This window comes from Orycteropus afer, unplaced genomic scaffold (assembly GCF_000298275.1).
Source record: "Orycteropus afer afer isolate SDZICR_OR568_19922 unplaced genomic scaffold, OryAfe1.0 scaffold00015, whole genome shotgun sequence".
In the NCBI taxonomy this organism is placed as follows: Eukaryota; Metazoa; Chordata; class Mammalia; order Tubulidentata; family Orycteropodidae; genus Orycteropus; species Orycteropus afer.
This window is the reverse complement of record NW_006921602.1, coordinates 10,829,323-10,852,145: the sequence shown is the minus strand read 5'-3', so window position 1 is coordinate 10,852,145 and position 22,823 is coordinate 10,829,323. Positions and strand designations below refer to the sequence as shown.

General features: G+C 49.5%; 1 protein-coding gene across 1 annotated transcript in view; it reads right to left on the bottom strand.

Annotated features, from left to right (window-relative positions):
* Positions 1 to 22,823, bottom strand: part of IGDCC4 (immunoglobulin superfamily DCC subclass member 4) — a 45,122-nt gene continuing 22,299 nt past the window's right edge. The window contains exons 4-20 of the mRNA XM_007957686.1: positions 19,164 to 19,300; positions 17,682 to 17,822; positions 13,720 to 13,875; positions 12,394 to 12,807; positions 11,699 to 11,863; positions 10,975 to 11,112; positions 9,988 to 10,158; positions 8,795 to 9,031; positions 8,565 to 8,666; positions 7,127 to 7,310; positions 6,281 to 6,408; positions 4,212 to 4,382; positions 3,786 to 3,923; positions 2,733 to 2,838; positions 2,009 to 2,237; positions 1,030 to 1,191; positions 1 to 411 (exon numbers count right to left, since the gene is read on the bottom strand). Of these exons, the coding sequence (XP_007955877.1) occupies positions 1 to 411; positions 1,030 to 1,191; positions 2,009 to 2,237; positions 2,733 to 2,838; positions 3,786 to 3,923; positions 4,212 to 4,382; positions 6,281 to 6,408; positions 7,127 to 7,310; positions 8,565 to 8,666; positions 8,795 to 9,031; positions 9,988 to 10,158; positions 10,975 to 11,112; positions 11,699 to 11,863; positions 12,394 to 12,807; positions 13,720 to 13,875; positions 17,682 to 17,822; positions 19,164 to 19,300 (3,190 nt within the window). The remainder of the gene's footprint in view (positions 412 to 1,029; positions 1,192 to 2,008; positions 2,238 to 2,732; positions 2,839 to 3,785; positions 3,924 to 4,211; positions 4,383 to 6,280; positions 6,409 to 7,126; positions 7,311 to 8,564; positions 8,667 to 8,794; positions 9,032 to 9,987; positions 10,159 to 10,974; positions 11,113 to 11,698; positions 11,864 to 12,393; positions 12,808 to 13,719; positions 13,876 to 17,681; positions 17,823 to 19,163; positions 19,301 to 22,823) is intronic.

Below are 22,823 nucleotides of genomic sequence, written 5' to 3'. Positions count from 1 at the left end.
CTAAGCAGAAGAGGAGACTGGAACTCTGGGCAGGGCTGGGCTGGCTGCTAGAGGGCAGGGGGTCGTTTGCTGGTAGCCATTCCCAGGGGCCTCCTCCAGAGCCTCGCTGGCTGGGAGGTCTGGGTAGAGGCAGGAAGCACTGTCTGCCTCTGGCAGGCAGGTAAGTCTGTCTGACCCAGCGGCTGCCTGCTCGCACCCTCCCAGCTCCTGGTTCAGCCAGTCTGGCCCTTGCCGTAGATCTACAACACCCGAGGTGAGGCTAGGAGCCTCTGAAGGCAGGGCAACCTCAGGTTCCAAGTCTTGGAGATGGAGGTCAGGGTTCCCATTGGATGCACGGAAGTCAGAGTGGACAATGACTTCGGCCTCCACCTGATTCCTGCAGGTTGGGGGTGGTTTCTTCCTCCCATTGCCCTGGTCAGAGCAGAAAACACAACAAGGTGACTGTCACCGAGAGCAATCATCCAAATCCAGGTGAAACAAGATTCCCACAAACTGGACTGCTGACCACCAACTCAACGGTTGGAGTCTTTAGGAGTCTCCTGGCAAGACTCCTACCCCCAGGGAAAAATACCTTCCCGAGCTCTCCAGAAATCTTACTGCTTCCTCTTTATAAGCATGGGGACCCTTCCCTTCTTTCCTCCTCCCTCCCCCTCAAAACTACCACCAAAAAAAAAAAAAAAAAAAAATCCATTTCACTTGAGTCTATTCCAACTCATAACAACCCTGTAGGACAGAGTAGAACTGTTCTATAAGGTTTCTAAGGATGTCAATTTTTATGGAAGCAGACTGCCATATCTTTCTCTTGGTAAGTTCGAACAGTGGATCTTCTGGCTGGCAGCCAAATGTTTAAACCACAGTGCCACCAGACCTCCTTTCCCCGGGAAACAAAAAAATCTAACCAGTTGCCTTACAGTAGATTCTGACTCATGGAAATCCTATAGGGTTTTCAGTGGCTGATTTTTTAAAAAGTAGATTGCCAGGCCTTTCTTTTGCCCACCCAGGGGCTACTTCCTCCCCCAGAACTCTAACCTTTATGGCATCATACACCAGAGCCTGCAGCAACAGCGTCTGCCCAGTCCCAGCAGGTGGAAGCAGGGCTCGGGTCAGAGAGGGCATGGGGCCCACCTGAGGTAGCTCACAGCCTGCCCAGGGGCCTGCCCAGCTCGGCCCGCCAGGCTGACCCCAGGAGATCTGTACAGAGAAAGAAGGGGGAGCATTAAGGGGCAGGACCAGCCTTGTCTGGGGTTGGGAAACACAGGAAGGAATGTGGATGGGGTGTGGGGAAGAAGGGGACCTTGCCTCCTGGCCCCTGCTATGTCCCTCTCTAACAGGTTCCCTGCTAAATCCCTTCCCCAAGACTCTGGGGAGGAGCACAGGATAGGCTAAGAGTCAGTAGGGGAGGTGGAAAAATCCTCAGAAAAGCCTGATACCAGATGCCCTGTCAAAGTCTGGAGGCTTCCAAGCAAGGCGAGGTCTGCTTCACCACGGAGGCAGGGAGAGGATGAGGGAAGGGCTCGGGTTCAGAGGGCTGGTCAGAGTAGGGCGTGATGTGCTATCACTTATGGTCCTGAGGGGGCCTGCCTGGAGGGAGGCTGGCCTTACCCTAGTCCTGGTCCCACTTGGCCACAGCCAAGTCAACTAGACTCTTCTCCCGGTGCTAGGGAAGGCTACGTCTCAGCGATTTCCCCAGCCCAGTAAGGAGAGAGCTGGGTTTTCTAGCCTTCTGAGTCACCTAGAATCTACTGGGGGCCCTCCCCTCCGTGAGAACCAGGCTGACCTAGTCTGCCAGGGGATGAAGGCCCATCTGCTTCTTACCCTGCCAACCCTTTCAGGGAGGAGGGAGCTTCTCTTCTGCAGCTGGCCTAGGACTGGGGGTGGGGAGGAGCTGGGGCGTGGCTTCTTTCACAGGGTCACAAGCTGTGCTCTGGTGCCCCCTGGTGTCTTATTTGGAATGAGCCATAGTGTGGGGCTCTACCTTGGCAGGAAACCAACTCAGGTTTGGGTTTACCTTTCTCTTGGAGTGACTCCGGCAGTCTGAAACGCTGCCACCCATAAGGCTGTGCACTTCAGCCCTGTCTTCGATGTCTGAGGGTGGTGGGGACCAGTCTTGAGGACGAGGGTGCACGAGGGACTCCAGTTCATGAGCAGCTGGGGCGTTGGGGGGGCCAAGCCGGGCTCGGGAATACAGTGCTGTGTTCCCAGCAGTGGTTGTAGAGGAAAGACCTGGGAGGGCTTCCCTGGAAGAAAAGATGGAGAGAAAGATACAATGGTCAAAAGGTAAGGAGGGTGGGGGTGGGCCCGGGATCTAGTCCAGCTTCCTGCCCCTCTCTGGGACTTGATTTCCTTTATCTGTACAATGAACAGAAAACTTTGATTATTCCAAATAGCTGTGTTCCTGCTAATGGGACTCTCTTTCCCTTGGTTCCAGGCATCTGGAAATTCAGGGCCCTCTTTCCCAGATCATGGTAGCTTTTGGAGGAAGAGGGAGAAAATGGTTCCGCTGTGCCTGCCCACACTGAGGAGGTGGGCTGGGGCCTCCCTCCTCTACGTCCACCTCCCCATTCTCATGAAGACCTCATCCTCCACCCCTCCATCCCAGAGTCCTAACTGTAATGGGGCTCCAGGGTGTGTGGGGGTGCCAAGGGGAAGGTATGGCTACTTTCCAGCTCTCCCATCTTTGTAGCCCTTCCTGGCAATCTCCCTCCTGTGGTTGGACTGGCTCCCTTCCCCACCTGTGGGGGCTGCGGCGCAGGCCAGCACACATGCAGGCCAGGAGGCAGAGGAGGCCCAGGCAGACACCCACGATGATGCCCGTGACCGAGTGCACGTCCAAGGAGTCTGGCAGGGGAGAGGGAAGGGGAAGAACAAGTCAAGGGCAGGAAGGGGCATTGAATCTCACCCTCTGGACACTCACAAACTTCTGATACGTGGGCTGATAAGGAAAATGACGCCCTCTCCTTCCTCTCTGCCTCTGGAAGTTGTGGCTTTCCCTATCAAACTGGCCTTTCAATGAAACACACCCTTTCCTGCCCATAAGGAATGTGGAATCACATGGGGTTCCATGCTCAGAAGGGCCCTGCACTTGGTTTAATGTTCTGCTGTCACCAACTTAACATTATTAATAATGTTTTAATAAAGGGACTTGGCATTTTCATTTTGCACTGGACCCTGAAAATTATGTAGCTAGTCCTGCCGCCTGCCTCTATCCATAAAGCCTGTCACCTCATTAAGCCAATCCTCCAATCAAATCAGTCTCCCAAAGAAACTGGAACCTCTCCAAGAAGGTCTCTAAACCCAATCCTCCCCACCCCCCACCCCCACCCAAAAACAAAATCCCACTGCTGAAGAGTTGACTCTGACTCATAGAGACCTTACAGAGCAGAGTAGAACTGCCCCATAGGGTTTCCAAGGCTATCAATCTTTAAAGACCAGACTGCCAGACCTTTCTCCTGCCAGAATAGCTGGTGGGTTCAAACTGCCAACCTTCCAGTTAGCAACCAAGTGCTTTAACCACTATACCACCAGGACTCCTATCCAAACCAAACCAGTCTCTCAAACATCTGGCCTGCCAATAAATTCTTCACTCACCTGCACCAACTTCCCCTTCAAATTTGCCTTCTTTCCACCAAATCAGCAGGGCAGCTGCCCAGAACAATGAAAATATAGTTGTGCCCAGAGGCAGGGGCTTGGAAGAGATGACTTTGGGGGCTGGAAGCATCCAAGTCAACTCCAGGGTCCTCTAGTGACCCCGGATGGACCCCGCTGTGCCCTCCCTGCCCTCATACCTGAGAGCTTCTCCTGGAGAGTGATCACATCCTGCAGGCCAGAGAAAGGCCCAGGTCCCACCTCTGTGCGAGCCCCCATCTTGAAGAAGTACCGAGTGTCACTTTCTAGGCCATGTACCTCAGCACTGAAGATGTTCCCTGGGGGGAGGGGACAGCAGGTAGAGCAGAGTTTGTGGACAGGGTAGGGATGGGATGCAGGGATGGACAGGGAAACAGGACCGAGAAAGGCTGCTGAACTCCCACCCTGCCCTGCCCCACTTGGGTAGTAGCATCTCCCTACTTGGTTCCTCTCAGAAGCCTCTAGAACAAATTCCTTTGGTACTCTCACTGCTAATCCAGTCACTGGGGAGGTTGGAAAGGAGGGAGAGGGTGGAGAAGCTCTTGCTTGATGCCCTGGGGGCTGGTGAGCTGAAGCAGAAGCCCCACCCTCCGTGGTGACCAGGGTCCACTGGTGCTCCGGCTGGGTGTGGTTGTTGCTGTACAGGATCAGGTACTCCACGATCTCGCCGTTAGGTTCTGTCGGGGGGCACCAGTGCAGCCGGACGGTGGATGGTGTCAGGGGGCTCAAGCGCAGGTCAGATGGGGGTGTTGAGGGCCCTGAGGTTAGGAGTAGAGATGGAAGAGGCAGGGTCACTGAGAGCCCTGGCTCTATGGCTGCTGGGAGACAAAGTGTGAGGACATGGCCTCCCTTCTCCACCTTTCACTGAAATAAACCACACACTCTCAAGGGTCAGGGAAAGACAAGGTCTGGAATTTCTGGAAAACAGTAGGGGGAGAAGGGGCTTTACCACTATCCCTCTTCTCTCAGAAGCCCTATTCCACTCAGCGCTGCCCAATCCTTGGAGCACAGCTCCTCAAACTTCTATACCTAAATGCTTTTAAGGGTTGAAGAGACCGTCCCAGTATCGTAGGGACTTGCAGGGCACAGCTCAAAAATATTTGGAAGGCTTACCTTTTCCTTTTAACTCTCGTGCTATGTCTGCACCTATTCCTTACTAAAGTGTAACATTAAAATAACATTTACAATTATTTTGGATTTCAAACTCCAATTTTTCCCAGAAAATTTACAAGTAAAAGTGGTTGTACATGAAGCTGTCCTATGTAGCTTTTGTCTACATGCCTACCCCAGCCACAGGCTCCCAGAATCACGAGAACCTCAGTTTGAGAATTACCATTGTAAAAAGGTCTGTGTTTTATTTTAAAAGAGAAACTAATCCTGGAAGGTGGGAAGGGGAGATGGATGAGAACAGTGAGAGTTAGGGACTCTAAGTGATAAGAAGGGAAAGGATTCCGATCTTTAAGAGTGTGATGGGGTCCTAGGGTTCTAAGGCATAATAGTCACAGCATGGGCCGCCAGGAACCTCTGTGACCCCAGGTGACTTTCCACTTCTCAGGCTCCCAGCTCCCCATCTGCAAAAGGAGAAGAGCATCCCCCCTCTGTAGCACCAACAGTTGAGATGGGGATCCAATGACATAAAGCTTCCTCTGAGAAAGCATCAGGAAAGTCCCCATGCAGTTTTAAAGCTGTAACTGAGGTTACAGGTAGGTGAGAAACAATTTGTAATCCTACAACTCTTCACTTATTGACATAGTTAGGTTCCAAGGACCAGGTCATTATGCAACAATGGAAGATGCCCACATCAGATCACAAAGTGGAAAATGACTACATCATTACATAATTGACACATTGCATCATGATATAATGGCCAAGCTACTGAGACTAAGGGCCCTGACAGTTGACACATAACCTTAAGCATCACAACCAGCGTCACTCTCTCTTCACAGCTCGTGATTGTTACTGCCAGATGTACATTGTTAATGCACAAAATAGGATAGCGGACTTTTTACTGTTGTTGTAAACACAAATGTTGGATAACGAGATAGTTATAAGTAAGGAGGAGAGGTATTTTTTAAAAAATTAAATTCATGAGAGCTGAAGGGCTTTCCATTCCACACACATCTTCCTATTTCAGATCCTGGGACAGAGGACAAAAGTCTCCTGTTGATTGGGAAGGTAAACAGCCTTAAGGCCAGCTGAACCAAAGAGCTTCTGCTGTGAGAAGAAAATTCTATCTGTCCTGAAATGTCATTTCTGGATGGTTCTTATGGATCCAACAGACAGATTTGCAGATTGAATGGTCCTATCTTCTCCTTTTACAGATGAGGCCCTGGGTGGGGAAGGCACCAGCCCAGAGTCTCACGGTGTGTCAGGGGCAGGATGGGGATCAGAATGAGAAGCCAAGAATTCTGCCTCCACCACCTGGCCTCATCAGTGTTAGAGGGGTCTTGCCTCGGCCTCTTAAGAAGTCATTCACCTAAATCCTACCTCACTATGTTTGCAGGTAAATGGTTAAGACCAGCACAAGGACTGTCCCATATATGTGCAAAGCAAATGATTGACACTTATAGGTTCTAAGGTTTCAGAAAAGAGGGACGCTGCGGGGAGAAGTTGGGTAAAGATGGGTTGGTGGCCAGGAGGCCAAAGTTCCACTCACGGTCAGGCAGGGTGGAGCGCTCCACCACAGAGCCAAAAGGCCCATCCATGTCCACACCATGAGACTGTACTGCAAACTCATATTTGGTGAATGGCTTTAGCCCGCCAATGAGAATGTCTTCGCCAGAGCTGTTGAGGCAAGAAATGGTGACTTTCAGGCCTACTGATCCAGCAGAGTAAGCTGCTCCAAATCTACTGCCCTGGCCCCAACCCCAGCTTCAGGCCCAATCCTGGAAAGCATAGCTGTTCCCTGGCATGAGGGCACACATACCTACTCAGAGAACTTACAGAGACGTCTGGATATATGGGTCGCCCTGGTATCACTGGTTCCACGTCTAATCACAAAGCCAGGCCCTTCCTCCAGGAAAGTTATTTTCCACCCAAGGAACCATTTCTGATTCATCTTTCCCTTGGCTTAATCTTGCTTTAGCTGTAGCTATATATTTCTTTTGCTTTTTAAGCAATTTGTTTCTTCTGCCAAAACAGCAGCTCCTCAGGGCAGGGGCTCTGTCTTGCCATCTGACTAGGGACTCTCTGAGGGCAGGGGTGGGTTGTCTTATCCCCATCACACTGGGAGCTCCCTGAGGTTGAAGAAATAGGTCTGTCTTGCATCTCACTCTCCAAGGCTTAAGTAGAAGGCTCTATTGTGAGGGGATGGGATAAACGGACCTGCCTTTTCTACGTGTCACTATCAGGCCAGACAGTAATGAAGTGGACCCTGTGCAGACCCTCGATGTGCCCCGAGTGTTAACAGGTAAGCAGTGCAATGACCCCCTCACCATCTGCTGCCCTGCCCCCTACCTCCATCTGTTCCTTCCCTTTTATAGCATCAGCCTCTCTCTCCCACCTGGTATAATAAGTGACCAGGGAGGCATTCCTGAGTCCCCAGGGGCTGAAGCGCACTGTGTAGTTGACAATCTTGACTGTGGTGAAGTCCGGCTTTTTCCACCGAAGCCAAATGGATGTGGAGCTGTTTGATTCTGCATGGACATGGGCAGGTGGCAAGGGTGGCCCCCTCTGGATGGGCAGGTCTGGAAGGTGAACATTAGAATGTAGGAAAGGGAGAGAGGACATTCGTCCTCAAACATGTATAGTGGTTAACAGTTTTACTCTGTCTCTTTTGATCCTGTGAATTGGTGGCATCTTTCCCACATCACAGATGAGGAAACTGAGGTTCCCACAAGTTAAAGTGATTTTTGCCAAGGTCATACATATAACAGACCATGGAACCCTGGTATGTAAGAATGTGACAGATAGAAGTAGCAAATCATGGCAGTTAAGAGGACAGACTCTGGAGCCAGACTGCCTTGGTTCCAATTCCAGCTCTGCCACTTGTGTAATGCTAAACAAGTTACTTAATCTGTGCCCCCATCCCTTGTCTATAAAGTGGGGCTGATAATAGTACCTACCTCATAGGGTTGTTATGAGGAATAAATTAGTTAGTATTTGTAAAGAAGACAGAAAAGTGTCTGGCATACATAAAGTACTATATGATAAGTATTTATTACATACACATAAAATAAAATAAACTCCATGAGAGCAGGTACCTTATTTGTGTTGTTCACCACTAAATTCCCAGAACAGAGCTGGCACGTAGTAGACACTCAGTAAATATTTGCTGAATGAATGAATGAACAAACTGGAATTAGAACCCAGGTTTCTTGGCTCATGGTTAAATGCTCTTTCCACTAAGCCACACAGTTGAAAGTCAGCTTGGGGAGTCAGGGGTGAGGAAGTATCTTGACGGTCAACCAAGCTGTTCAATACAGGGCCATGAGCCACATATTGCAGTGGAAAGACTTCTGCCTGGAAGCCAGGAATCCTGGTTCTAGTTTCGGCTCCATGTGCCCTTGGATGAGTCCCTTTACCACTCTGAGCCTCAATGTCCCAGTTGGTCACATAGGGACACTTTCCCTGGTTATCATCCAGAGTTGAGTGAAATCTGATAATGTGATATTGCTGAATGTGTTTTAAGGCCAAACTTGAGGTCAGGAGTCACTGATCAACCATGGGGCTTCTCTCTGTCCAAACCTTTTAAATTAGCATCTGCTCATGGATAGTGAACCCACAGTAGCAGGCCTAAAAGATATTGCACAAACTTTACAGGGAGCTTCTCCCTATGACAGAGGCTATCTGGAGCTACAAGAGGATCACAGATCATAGGAGAATAGGTCTGAGGGTAGGTCTGAGGCTACCAGATTGCCTCAGAGGAAAGGGAAGAGAAGTAGCACACAGATGCCTAGTCTGGAGCTGTGCCCACCCTGGTCACCCTGCCCCATACTCACCTGGGGTAGGAGCCTTCTCTGTCTTGCCCTTCCACACTGCTGCGTAGCCATCCTCATGTTTGTTGAATGCCACAAGCTTCACCTCATACAGGCGGCCAGGAACTGGGGAAGGTCACGGGTCACTCACCTGGCTAGAGGTACCTCTGGGATCACTCCCCCACCCCTAAAGAGACTTCCTGCACTTAGCTTGCCCCTTTGTCTGCCTTTCCCACCCCCCAAACCCTCCTCACCTAGCTGGGTCAATTCATACTGCTTCACTTTCTTCTTGAGCCGGACAGGCCCTACATCCCAAGCCTGGTCTCCACGGCCCCCTGGGGGGCTCTCACCATTGGCCTCCTCTTCAGCCCCCACCTCCCGCCAGTACAGTTTGTAGCCAGAGATCTGGGCAGGGTGAGGGGGCGGCTGCCACGACACAACCAGGGACTCCATCCTGGCCCGCACCTTCAACTCTGCAGGGGCGAAGGGGACTGCAGGCAGACCAGCGGGATGGCAAAGAAGATGAAGAGAATGGGAGAGGACAGGAAAGGGGACAGGGATGGAAGGAGGGAGGAGGCAGGAGAAAACAAAAAGCAGGAAGACATTCATACAGTGAGAGCCTTGCCAGTGTTCTCCCAATCCATCACCATTCACAGACCTGAAATGGGATCAGGTTTAAAGTGTACAGGCGCTGAGTGCTGGTGATGCAACATTGTCTCTTGGGCATTGACAAAGAGCACCTGGGGCAGACTGCTGGTACCCAGCACAGAGCAGGGCTCTATTTAAACAGAATGAACGGGTGTATGGATACTGGCAGGCAACCGGGGTTTCAGGGGTTGATGAGACTGGGAGGAGGTGTAGAGCCAGAGTGGGGAGCTTGCTAATGCCAGCCACTGTTCTGAGCACTCTGTCTTGACCACTTTGTCTACGTGTTTTAACTATATTTTCACAACTCTATAAAAGAACTAAAATACTATTATTTCCATTTGACAGATAAGAAAACTGAGGCTCAGAGAAGTTAAGTAACTTGCCCAAGGCCACAGGTACTATATGCACCAAGTTTTGTATTCATTATCAACCTCCTGTATTTAATCATTCTATTACCTGGCCTCTCAACAAAAACAATAATCATAATGATTGCAGCAGCTATTCTCTAATGGGCTCTTATTATGTACTAAGCACTTTGTTTACATTGCATTACTAATCTTTACTCCACCTCTTGAAGTAGACAGAGACTCAGAGTTGTGATTGGTTTGTCCAAAGTCACACAATGGGTAGAAGGGAGACTTGAGCTGGCTACTGTCCTCTGTGTCCCAGCCTCTTTTACCTGGTAAGCAGTGAGGAGCCCTTGGGTGGAAGGGGTGCGGGGAGGTGGGTTCCAAGGGCACACATAAACACACATACCCAGTCAGTCACATCACTCGTCTCGTCCCCCAGAACCCCGTACCGTGGCTCTGGTTGTGCACGCTGGGCATCCTGTGCTGGGTCCACTGGGAGGGAGCTCCATAGCCTGCACCTGTGCCAGCAGAGATCCGTACTCGGTACACCTTATTGGGCTGAAGTGAGTTCAGCGTAAGCTGTGTCTCATTGCCTGGCACCTCGGTGGAGAAAATCTGATCTGCTGGGACAGGAAAGGGGCTGCTGGGTGGCCACCTAAGAACTATGGCTCCCAAGTGCCCCTATACCAACTCCTCATCTCAGATCCTGGTTCCTCTGAGGCCCTCTCACCACTGACCACTCAGTACCTGGGCAGACACCACAGCTCTGGGGGCTGGACTCCTGGGTCTCCAACTCTGGCTGATGCAGGCGGCTCAGCCAGAGTGGGAAGAATCACATCACACTCTCCCTTCTTCCCTGTGAGGTATTAAGAACCCCCTCCCTCCTGACACACCAGGGTGAAAGCACAAGGGGTTGGCTGTGAAGGCCTTCAGGTACCATCTGCCTCCCAGAGCTCTAATAACCAACCTAAGACCTCACCCACCCACCCTCACCCTGGGCCTCTGTCTACCTTCCTTTTCCCAACTCTCTATCCCTTTCATACAAGCTCCGCTAGATTACTTGTGTCTGCCCTAACACTTCCTCCTCAATGCCCATTTCCTACAATCCCACAAGCACACTTCCCACCTCCTCATATGTCTTTTGAGCTAAGAGATTTTGTGGATTACCTAGGCTACCTGTTTCATTTCACACAAGGAAACTGAAGCAGGGTTATAAAGTGCAACTGTAGAGGAGGTGGGCATGGGCTAGCAGTCTTTGCCTTCCCTTGTCACTCCTGATGGCCCCATTCCCAGCCCATCTTCCCAGGTGCACCTCTCCACCCTCTGCTTAATTTCTTTGGACTCCCCTCACTCAGCTCAGGGATCCAGCTGCTCTAGCTAACCCTTCGCATGAATGATTCTCAATCATGTGATGCCTGCATCTTGTCCCCACTCACCTTCCTTTCCCAAACCGTACTCTATCTTGTACTTCACCACGTGCCCATTGCTCAAGCCAGGAGGCAGAGGTAGCCACGCCACCCTGATGTCCGAGGGGTTGGGACTGGACAGGGAGAGCTGGGGTGCTGTGCTGGGGACTAAGACAGAGAACATCAGCGTGAGCCCTGGATGTGGAAGGTGAGTCCCAGAAGTGGTCAGACATTGGTCCAGGTCACACAGCAAGTCAGAAGCAGGGCCAGGGCCAGGATCTGAGGGAGCAGTAGGGACTTCTCTGGAAAGCCCGAGCTGGAGGGTAAGGGGACTGGGCCCTAGAGATTCCAAAAGTCCTTGTGTGGTATTGCTTATATGAGGAAGGTATTCCTCTCAACCTGGAGCTAGAGCAAGGTTTAGGGCACAATCTTCCACATACAATGTGTAATGTCACAGGCCTCTACCCTGACTAGGTGAGTACATGGGTAGTGAGGAGACGGGCTGTATGATACAGGGAAGCACAAGACCTAGGCTCAACTCCCAGGTGTGATACTGACCCTGGGCAAGTCACTCTCATTTTGCATTCTCAGCCCCAGTGTGAACTGGGAAGAAGAATCCCTACTCACCCCCTTAAGGGCACAAAATATGACACAAGGCAGGTAAAAAGCACCTTGGTATAAAGAGAAACCAGAGATACTATCCCCGTGGGATTCTCTGGGTCCTCACTCACAGTTGCAGGTTCAGAGCCCCTACCGTCATCCAGTGTGTGGACCAGCACTGGGGCTGAAGTACGGCTGGCCCCCAGCTGGGAGTAGGCAACCACATAGAACTCATAGTCAGTGTTGGGCTCCAGGTCTCGAACTTGTAGCTCTGTGGTGTCATTGTTCACTGCAAACTGGTACTCCACATTGTCCATGCCTGGGATGGTGACACAGGGGACAAGGAGACTGTCATGGGGCAACCCCAGGCACCAGCTAGTTGGAAGCTTTCTAGGTATCCCTTAGATTGTCCCAGTCTCGGGAGTACTTTGTTTATAGCTAAATCATCCCAGATAATCTCCTGAACTAGAGCATATAAACTCCCCTGGCTTCTAGTCTCATTGTATTAATTCCTCTGCTGGTTAGGAAGTTCTTTCTGACCTCTAATTAAAGTGGCTCCTACTGAAATTAGAAAGCAGGGATTGGAGGTGGCTCCTGACCTTCCAAGGCACTTTTCCTGGGAGATGCATCTTCTTCCTCCTCTCTCCTAACAAACATGACTTAAAAGAAAATATGCCACACAGAGATCCTTCCAGCACCAGGCCGAAGAACACTGCTTAATCTATATCTACGTGTGTCTCTCCTGGGCTCCCACCCCATCCCATTCCATCTCCAGAGGTACCTAGGAGGCAACCCTTCAGTCACTCAACCCAAATCCTTCCCCAGCTCCCACTTTCCCCGGCATCATACCCCGTGCCTTCTGGTAGTGGAGGGAGAAGCCGATTATCTGCTCGCTGTGCAGCTCAGGCCGCTCCCAGGCCACTAACACCGCGGAGCTGCTCAGCGGCGTGGCCGTGACACGCGTGGGCGCGCTGGGCAACCCTTCACGCACCACCACAGCCAGGGGCGCTGCGGCGCACGCCGTCCCTACGCCGTTCTCGGCCACACACTGGTAGTAGCCGGCGTCCTGCAGGCCGATCTGTGTGATGACCAAGCTGCCGCCGCCACCCTGCACCTTGACGCGCCCGTTGGGCCGCAGCGGCGCCCCGTTGTGCAGCCAGCGCAGCGCGGGCCGCGGCTCTCCAGACGCGCGGCAAACGAAGCGCGCTGTGCTTGCCCGCGTCCGGGACAGCGCTTCCGGAGCCTGAGAGATGGCGGGGGCCGCTGGGGAGGGGGGGCGTGTCGCTGACTGCGGGGCTCCAACCACCAGGAGCCCCGCACTTCCCCTTCCACTCTATCCTCTCCGATTCACCTCTCCCCAATATACTCTAGTTCCCGCCAATCTTCCACTCCAATAGTCCCCAGGCCTTCTCTGCCTCCCCGAAATACTACCCCAGTTCCAGTTGGATCTAACCCACTTCCTCAGTTTACACCTTTCTCTCCTCCCCTCCAATGACTCCCACACCTCCCAGATTGACCCCTCTCCCCCTAGTTATCCCAGCCCAGAGCAAACCCCATCCTCGTCTTCTTAGTACTGCCCAGGCTATTCCATTATCTCCCCCAATCACCACTACAGTCCCACCCTTCCCCCTACCTAGATCCCACCCTGACCATGGTTTCTTTCCCCAATATCTCAGTCCCGTCCAGACAACGCCTCCTTACTCCCCAATCACCCAAGCCATGCCCTATATCACCCTTATCTTCCCTCCTTGACTCAACTCCCCCCTCCACGCCATCCTCCAATCTCTTCCCACCATTTCTCCTCCCCCAATTATCCTTCTCCACTTCCTTCAGGGGAGCTCTGGTAGCAAAGTGCCTAAAGCACCTGACTGCTAACCAGACGGCTGGCGGTTCAAACCCACCAGCCACTCCTCGGGAGGAGGATGGGGCAATCTACTTCCGTAGTGATAATGCCTCGGCAACCCAAGGAGGGGTCACTATGAGTCGGTCCGACTGGACTGCACATAACAACAACTTCCTTCATGGCCCCCTTCCACTAAGGACTTCCCCAAGAGTTCCTCCTCCCTAACACTTATCCTCCTCCGTATTCACCTCTCAGCTCCAGCTAACAAACCCCAATAACGTCTCCCCTACAGCTTCACGCCTCAGTACCCCCTTCTGACCGCCCTGCCTCACCCAGCACGCGGAGCTCTGCAGCTGCGGTAGCGAAGTCACGGGTTCGGGGCTTGTTGGCGCGGCAGACATAGACGCCAGAGTGCCGGGGCTGCGCGCTGGAGATTAGTAGGTTCGTGCGGCCCAGGACGATGACGTCTGTGGAAATGGGCTTCCCATCTGGAAGGGGGAGGGACACGCTGGAGGTGGGTGGCGCTAGAGACTGCCTTTCCATCCACTTTTCGGAATTCGGGGTCCCTCTACACCCAGGAAAAGTAAACACAACAGTCCGGGGTTGGAATCTTGGTTTCTCCACTCCCTAGCCTGAGACTTTCCTAAACCTCAGTGTCTCTGTAGAATGGGAGATAGTCACTAGCAAGAAGAGCTGCTGTGAGGGTGGAAAGAATGTTTGACAACCTTTGACACTGTGCCAAGCATACAATATGTGCGCTCTCGCTCTCTCTCTCTCTCTCTCTCTGTATGTATATGTGTATAAATATATATATATATATATATATCTCCTCCAAACTCACTACCATCAAGTCAGTTCGACTGACTTACAGTCACCCCTCCTTGGGTTTCCGAGGCCATACCTCTGCAGAAGTACATTGCCCAACCTTCCTTCCTAGGAGTGGCTGGTGGGTTTGAACCGCCAGCCTTCTGGTTAGCAGTCAAATGCCTTAGCCACTACGCCACCAGAGCTCCTTTATCATTACTGTTAAATTTATTTCTCTCCAGAAGGACACACTCCTTCCCCTTGTCCTCAGCCCAGTACCATGAGGAAGGTATGGCTGGTAAGAGCTGGCCAGGGCCTAAGATTTAAATATGTGCAGGAACCTTTATCTTGATGTAAAATGAAAAAAATTTTAAGAACCCCTGCCTTCTGGACATGAACAGAAAATCCAGAAAAGAAATACAGATGGCTGAGAAATACAAAACTGTTCATCTCACTAGTAATCAAAGAAATCAAAGCATAGGTACAATTTTTCATTAATCAAATCAGGAACATTTTTAAAGCATTAATATGCACTGCTTATGAGGGTGCAAGGAGTTCCCCCCTTGATCTTGAAACCAGTTGATTTCACTTGTGGAAACCTGTAATCAGAATTACAGGCAAGAATTTCTGAACAAGGACATCACTGCAGCATTAACTGGATTAGTGGACAACTGGAGAGGGCTTAAAAATCCAACATCAAACAGAACATTACACAGTCCTTAAAATTAATTTTTAAAGAAGTTTTAAAGATGGAGATATATTTATGATATACTGTTGGATGAAAATAAGATTCAGAACTGTAAATATAGTATGCTTTCGATTTTAAGGGAAAATATGTCTATGCATTTTAAAAACTGGGAAGAAAATACGCTTGTATATTAACAATTTTTATCTCTGGGTGGTAGGTTGTTTTCTGGCTTCTGTTTCTTCCTAGTTTTCTATAATGAATATGTATGGCTTTTGCCGTTAGAGGAAAAAAAAAAATTTGCTGACCTTCCTTAACTGAATGGAGTAAGGTCCTAGAAGGGGAACAATGCCTGAGATCAAGAATACAGTCTTCTTCCAGTTCTCTTTCCCAGAATTGCTAACCAAAAGGTCAGTGGTTCAAACCCACCAGCTGCTCCATGAGAGACTAATGAAGCAATCTGTTTTTGTAAAGATTTATAGCCTTGGAAATCCTATAGGGCAGTTCTACTCTGCCCTACAGGGTTGCTATGAATTGGAATTGATTCATTAGCAGTGGCTGGTTTGTTTTTTTTTTGTTTTTTTTTTTTTGGTTATCCAGGGAGCCCTCATGGTACAGTGATTAGAGTGCTTGCTTGCTAACTGAAAGGTTAGTGGTTCAAACCCACCAGGCTTGGAAACCCTATGGGGGCAGTTTTACTCTGCCCTATCGGGTCACTGACTCAGAAAACTAGTGGGTTTGGTTTTTGGTTTGATACAGGAGGGCTGTTAGCAAAGTTTCTCCAAGTGAGTTCCTAGGACCTCAGGTGTCAGGACTGTCTGGGAGAGCAATTCTCTAATCCTATGACACACACAAATCACAGAATCCCAGGGGATCTTGTTAAGATGGAGAGGCCTCGGGCAGGGCCTGAGATTCTGCATTTCTAACTAGCCCTCCTAGGTGGCAGGCCCAAGCAAGGACCTAGGGCAATTGTTAAACATTGAGATTCCTGGGTCACAACTCTCTGGGGAAGAAGGCAGGGAGCCTGGAGTTTTAATAAGCTCCCCGGGTGATTCTGACACACAGTCTGGATTTGAAAAACATTGATATTAGGACTTCTAGGTGACACTCTAGGCTTACCCCAATAATGGTGGGAGGGCCCTGCTGGCCCCTGGGATCCCACTAACTAGGCAAGTGTCACAATTCCCATGAGGGAGATAGGTCAGGAAGGTACAAAGATAATAGCATTCTTCTATTTCATCAACTAGTGGTGGGTATTAATTGTTCAGCTATTATTTTCTTTAAACTGTAGATATTTATTATATATATTCTCTTTTGAATGTGTGATGTTGTTGTTGTTAGGTGCCATCAAGTCAGCTCCAACTCACAGCGACCCTATGTAGAACAGAATGAAACACTGCCCAGTCCTGCACCATCCTCACACTCCTTGCTATGCCTGAGCCCATCATTGCAGCCACTGTCAGTCTCATTGAGGGTCTTCCCCTTTTTCACTGACCCTCCACTTTACCAAGCATGATTTCCTCCGGGGAATGGTCCCTTCTGACAACATGACCAAAGTAGGTCATGTGTGAATGTGTGACAGACTTATAAAAAGGAGGCTGAGGAAAGAGAATGAGGCAGGGAAGAAGGGCAAAGAGAGGGTTCAAGACCTACTTCTGCCATTAACTTGGGACAAAGCTAAAAACCAAACTTGATATCATCAAGTTGATTTCAACTCATGGCAACCCCATGTATAACAGAGGACTGCTCTGTATTGTTTTGTTGGCTGTAATTGTTATAGAAGTCTCCAACCTGCAATTGTTACACAAAGCCTCCAGGACTTTCTTCCATGGCATCACTGAGTAGGTTTGAACGGCCAACCTTTGCATTAGTAGTCTAGCACAAACCACTTGTACTACCCAGGGACCTTAACTTGGGACAAGTTACTTCCTATGGACAAACAGAAACAAAAATAATCCTCGTCTTCCTTTCTGACAGGACTGTAGGGAGTGGTGTATCGGAAACATAATAGGCTCTAAAGTTTGGGTTGTGGCTCTGTCATCTGCCTCATCTGGGAAAAATCGTCCTGGTCCCTGCACTCAAAGGGCTCTCGGGAGGCTCTGACAGGAGAGTGGGTGTGACATGCTCAGCAGAATGCAAAGTAGTATTTGGCCTGGTGCTCTTGTTACCCTGATAGCATCTCCAGTAACTCAGTCCCACTTGGCACTTATCACTCACTGCCTGATACTGTCAAACCTCTCCTCCTGGATATGTGCTTTATCTCCCTTGGTGAGACTATGTGTTAGGAAGGTAGCATGTGTATCTTTCTCATCTGTGTATTTTATTCACTGGGCCCAGCACGATGCCAGGCCCACAAAGGCTGGAGCGTGAGCACCAGCTTTGTAGTTGAACAGAACACCATTGGAATCCTGATTCCACCTGACTTGCTGGCTGTGAGACACCCTCCTAGCTCTCACTCACTCACTTGCAACACTGTTGTGAGGAACAGAAATAAGTAAGATGGAAAACCTAGCACAGTGCCCGCCCTGTTCAGGGTCTCAAGAATGATTTTGTGAATGGTAGACTCCAAGTGCTTTGTAAAAGAAAAGTGCTACACAGGTGGGATGATTAAGCTTGTTCCTGAGCAGCCTCAAACCTTGTTGTCTGGCCACGCTTAGTCCTGGGAGAGGGGTTCCTGACATATCAGAAAGTCAGTGTTCACCAGAGTGGTCCCCTCTATAGCTCCCTAACTTGGGGTGGTGGTGGTATGTGGGGTTCCACACCCTTCCCTTCCTATGCCCTCCCACCTTCTGCCCCTTCACTCACCCTGTCGGACCCAGGACACAAAAGGGGTGGGGTCAGCCGAGGCCACACATTCCATCACCACACTCTGACCAGACACCACTGTGGTGTTCTCCGGGGCTGCCACAATTACCACGTCCTGCTCCCTGGTAGACGCAAGAGACCCTGGAGAGAAGGCAGGCCAGCAGACAGTCTTAACATTCTGTGTCTCCACATGCCATGCCTCAACTGATGCTCACTGTACCCTAGTGAGGCAGGTGGGCAAGGAGAGCAATGGGAGAGTTGATAGATTTGATGGCAATTTGACAGATGGGGAAAGTGAGACCTAGGGTCACATAACCAGATAGTTCGGTAGAGCTGGAATTGGAACTCAGAGCCCTTTCTCTTAGAGCCAGAGGAGAACAACCTGACCTCCCATTCAGCATAAAAAAAATGACCAGACAGACTATACCTGACACCATTCTTTAATCCCAAATCTAACCCACCCGCCAGGCAGAGGACCATCAGGATCATGGATAGAGCCCTGGACTTGAAGTCAATAGCCATAGTTCCTAGTTCCATCACCGTCATTAATGTGCTATGTGACTGCAAGAGCCCGTTGTCAAAGGCCCTTAATTTCTGTGAGGAAAATTGGGGGTGGCTTAGGCTCAAAGGGCAGCATGGTGAATACTTTGTCCAGCAGATGGCAGCAGAGCTCCTCTAGGCTCAGGAGAGCCTCAGTGGTCAGAAATCCCCAGGTGAGAGAATAGAAGGATGCCGTGGCAGAGGGAGGCCAACGAGGGGCCCTTCTGGGAGGGCTGAGGTAAAGTCTGTTGAACAGCTGCTGGGTGCCAGGAACTTTATACTCTTATTTCAGATATTCTCACAACCACCTGGGGACTGGACACTTGATAAAGAGCTCAGAGTCGTACAGATGGTGAGTAGAGAAGTCAGGATTCAAACCAGGTCTTTCTGACCTCAAAACCTGAGCCCTTCCTACTCCATCACACTGGGACAGCAGCTTGTCAGCAAAATGGAGAAAAGGACTGGAGCCCTAGGCTGTGGAGGCTTGGGTCGCACTGCATAGCTGGCATCCAGGGGAGAATCCCCTAATGTCTGGGACCCTCTGGACACAGAGGGGCTGTAGAGAAAAGGCTTCAGGGCATTGACACCCCTCTGTCAGATACTTCCCCTCCCCACTCCTGTGCCCAGCCTTGGATGTTCTTCCTAACCCAAGGGAGCAGAGGCTCCTCAGGAAGGGAGGAGCCCTGGGCTGAGATTCCTGAGGCTTGGGTTCTAGCCCTTTCTATCCCCTACTTGCTGGGTGGCACTTGCCCCCACTGGGCTTCCTTGCCTCACCTCTCCAATGGGACTAATACCTCTTTACCTCATTAGCCTCAAAGAGGGCCGATATCTTGATATATTTTCACCTACTTAAATGCAGGGGCTTCTTCAGGCCCATCCCAATTCTCAGGTGGCAGTCTCAAGAAACACCCAGACCCCTCTAGTCCTTCCCCTGTCCCTTACCTCTGCGTGCCACGCTGAGTACAGCCTCCTGGCTGAAGCGCTGGCGGGCTGAGTTGGTGGCCACGCAGCGGTAGGAGCCTGCATCGCTCTCTTGAACATCCAGGATCTGGAGGACGCCATTGGGAAGGGTGATGAGCCTTGGAGGAGGGGAAGAGGGCAGCTGTGAGATACACAGGGTCCTGAGGGCAGGGTGGAATTCCAAACTGTCCTGGGACTATCTCCCACTCAATTCTGAAATACCTACAGCGTTTCACTTTCAAACCTCACTCATAATAAAAGAAATGCAAATTAAAACTACAAAATAACCATTTTCACCTATCAGATAGGCAGCTGGTCAGAAGGTTTGGTAACACACGCAAAAGAAGGGAGAGGGGACGGGCTTTCCTCCTTTGTTGATGGCCATGTCAACTGATGAATCCTCATTCAGGAACAAGTTGGTGAGACCTCAAAATCAAAACTGTACCTGACAATGAATGTATTTTGGTTGTGCATACAAAATATTAAAAAGAAAAAGAAACCGCACTTAGCAATAGCTATTGCTAGGACTCTATCCCACAGATACTTTGATATATGTGTGCAAAAATGTATGTTTAATGATACTTTGGCATTGTATGTAATAGCAAAGGACTGGAAACAACCCAAGTGTCCATCTGTAGGGTGGGCACTGGCTAAATCGTTTTTGGTACATTCATACAATGGAATGCTAGGCAGCTGTTAAAAGGAGGCATGAAGAGAAATGGGAACCCTCATCCATTGCTAAAAAACAAAACAACAACAACAAAAAACTCACTGCCATCAAGTCGATTCTGACTCATAGTGACCCCCATTGGGTTTCTGAGGCTGTAAATCTTTACAGAAGTAGATTGCCCCATCTTTCTTCCACAGAGCGTCTAGTGGTTTTGAACTGCTGACCTCTTGGTTAGCAGCCAAATGCCTTATCCACTACCCCACCAGAGCTCCTTCATCCATTGCTTGTTGTTGTTGTTATGTGCCGTCGAGTCGGCCCCGACTCATAGCGACCCCTCCTTGGGTTTCCGAGGCAGTATCACTACGGAAGTAGGATTGCCCAACCTTCCTTCCGAGGAGTGGCTGGTGGGTTTGAACCGCCAGCCGTCTGGTTAGCAGGCAAGTGTCTTAGCCACTATGCTACCAGAGCTCCCTCATCCATTGCTAGAGGGTAATAATAAAGTGGTACAGCCACTGTGGAAAACAGTTTGGCCATTCCTCAGAAAGTTAAGCATAGAATTACCATATAACCCAGCAATTCCACTCCTAGGTATACACCCCAAAGACTTGAAAGTCGGGACTCAAACAGATACTCGTACACCAATGTTCATTGTAGCACTATATACAAGAGCCAAAAGGTGGAAACAACCCAAGAGTCCATTAACAGATGAATGGATAAACAAAATGTGGTATGTCCATACAATGAACATACCACATTCTTAACCATAAAGAGAAACGAAGTTCTGATACATGCTATTACATGGATGAATTTTGGAAAAGTTATGCTGAGTCTACTGACTGTGATCCCTGTAGAATCAGCTCCAGGTTGAGTCCTACCTTCTCAATAAAGCAAATGGTGCTGGCCTCAGGAGGGAGTGCTGGGCATGGTCAGAGAGGAAATGAGGCGGTTGTATGCTTGGTGGAAATCCCTTAGCTAATGGGGAAACCAGGTTCTTCCCCATCTAAGTACGAGGTAATCTAAACATGAGAACTAGCTCAAGGGTTGGGAGAGGGAAGAAAACAGAAAAAGACAGTTGCTGTTGAGTTAACTCCAACTCATGGCAATCCTAGATGGGCAGAGTAAGAACTCTGCTCCATTGGGTTTTCAATGGCGATTTTTCAGAAGTACATCGTCAGGCCTTTCTTCCAAGGTGCCACTGGGTGTACTTGAACTTCCAACCCTTCTGCTGAACTTCCAACCCTTCTGCTAGCAGCTGAGTATATTAACCATTTGCACCACACAGGGTCTCCTGTGGGAGGAAGGGTGCTGAAAATTCCAGCCACAGGCCCAGAAACCTGCTGTGGCTTGACAAGGATTTAGAGGAAAAAAATAAACCTGTATCACTTCATCCCACAGACAAACCCACCTCTGCCTGCAGCCTCTTACCTTTAGCCCCAGTGACTGCCCTTATGGATTTGGCCACATCTGTGTTTGGGTCAGAGTGGGAGAAGGGGATGGGGAGGCAAGGGTAGTTGGAGGTAAAATCCTGGGCCAGGACTCAGCCTACTGTCATGGAAAAATTGATAGGGAAGGTCAGGTAGGGAAGGACAAGCAAGACCATGTGGGAAACACGGTTCTTCCACGCCCACCCCAGGCCTCTGCCTCCTCATATACTCTGGCTCCAGGACCTTTCTTTCTCCCCTCCCCCTGTCTCAGTTTTGCTAACTTGACCCCACCAGGAGCTGCCCACACTTCCTAAACCCAAAGTTCCCTGGTCTTTCTAGGGAAATTGTGCTCTAGGTACCCAGGCTAATATCTCCTTTGACAAGCAATATATCCTTAATTATGTATATTTAATGAATGAATGAACCACTGATGAATGAATAAATGAATACCTTTCCCCGGACGTGGTACTGTTGCCACAGTCAACAGAAGCAGCGGTGGAACTGCTGTTAAGTGTTCATCTAAAATCTTTTCTGTTTTGTTGAAATGTGTTTTTAGAATTCTATCCATGGAAAGATGTCTAAGATACATTGGTTAGTGGGGGAAAAAAAAAGTCACACTGTTCATGAAGCAATTCCAGTTGTAGAAAAGAAAGAAATGATATGTGTTAGGATATGCACAGAAGTCAAGGGGTGATAAAGCTCATATAATTCCTGGGGGTTTTCTTTGGCATTGGGATTACTGGGAACTCTTATTTGTTGTTGTTTTTCTTTACAATGAATATGCATTAATTTGGAAATATACTAAAATTAAAACAGCAAAGTATGTGCCCTTGTATACTTTATTTTATAACTCTGGCTCTAACACAGACACAGCTGTGAGTATGTGGAGAAAGAACTGGTTCCAATCTATCTGGTTTTAGCAAGTGACATCACATGTCTGGGCATCAGGCTTCTCATCTGAAAAATGGGTTACATCCTTCCTGCCCTGCCTATCCATATTCCTAACTCTCCTAATGTGTTATGTGGCTCATGCACCTAATGGACATAAACACGATTTATGAACTGTAAGCTCTGAGCACATGTTTACAATGGTGTAAACCATATACATATTTTAAAAGACTGGAAGAGAACACTCAATATGGTCATAGATATGTTCAGCTGGTAGGTGACTTTTTTTTCCTTTCTGTAAAGTTGGTATATTTTATCACTTAAAAATAAATTCAAGTTTCAAATAAAATTAAATAACTACTTACAGAATGAAATCAACCTCTATTGAAAAGTAAGGGATTACTCTTTTTGCAAGTCCAAGCCTCAGCCTGCTACCCTCACCTCCAAAAGGCCAAGTGTAGGGCTGGAACGCAAGGACGCAAAAGAAATGACGCAGCTGCTCTGAGTTTCCTGAGGGCCAAGGAGGCCCCACCCTGAGCCCTTGAGAGATCCACCCAGGGAAAAGGAACACTAGCCAAGGGTCACAGGAGGTAGACACGAGGAACCCTGGGAATGGGTAGAACAGAAGGCTGGACTAGGGAGCCTACGTTATTCAAGTCT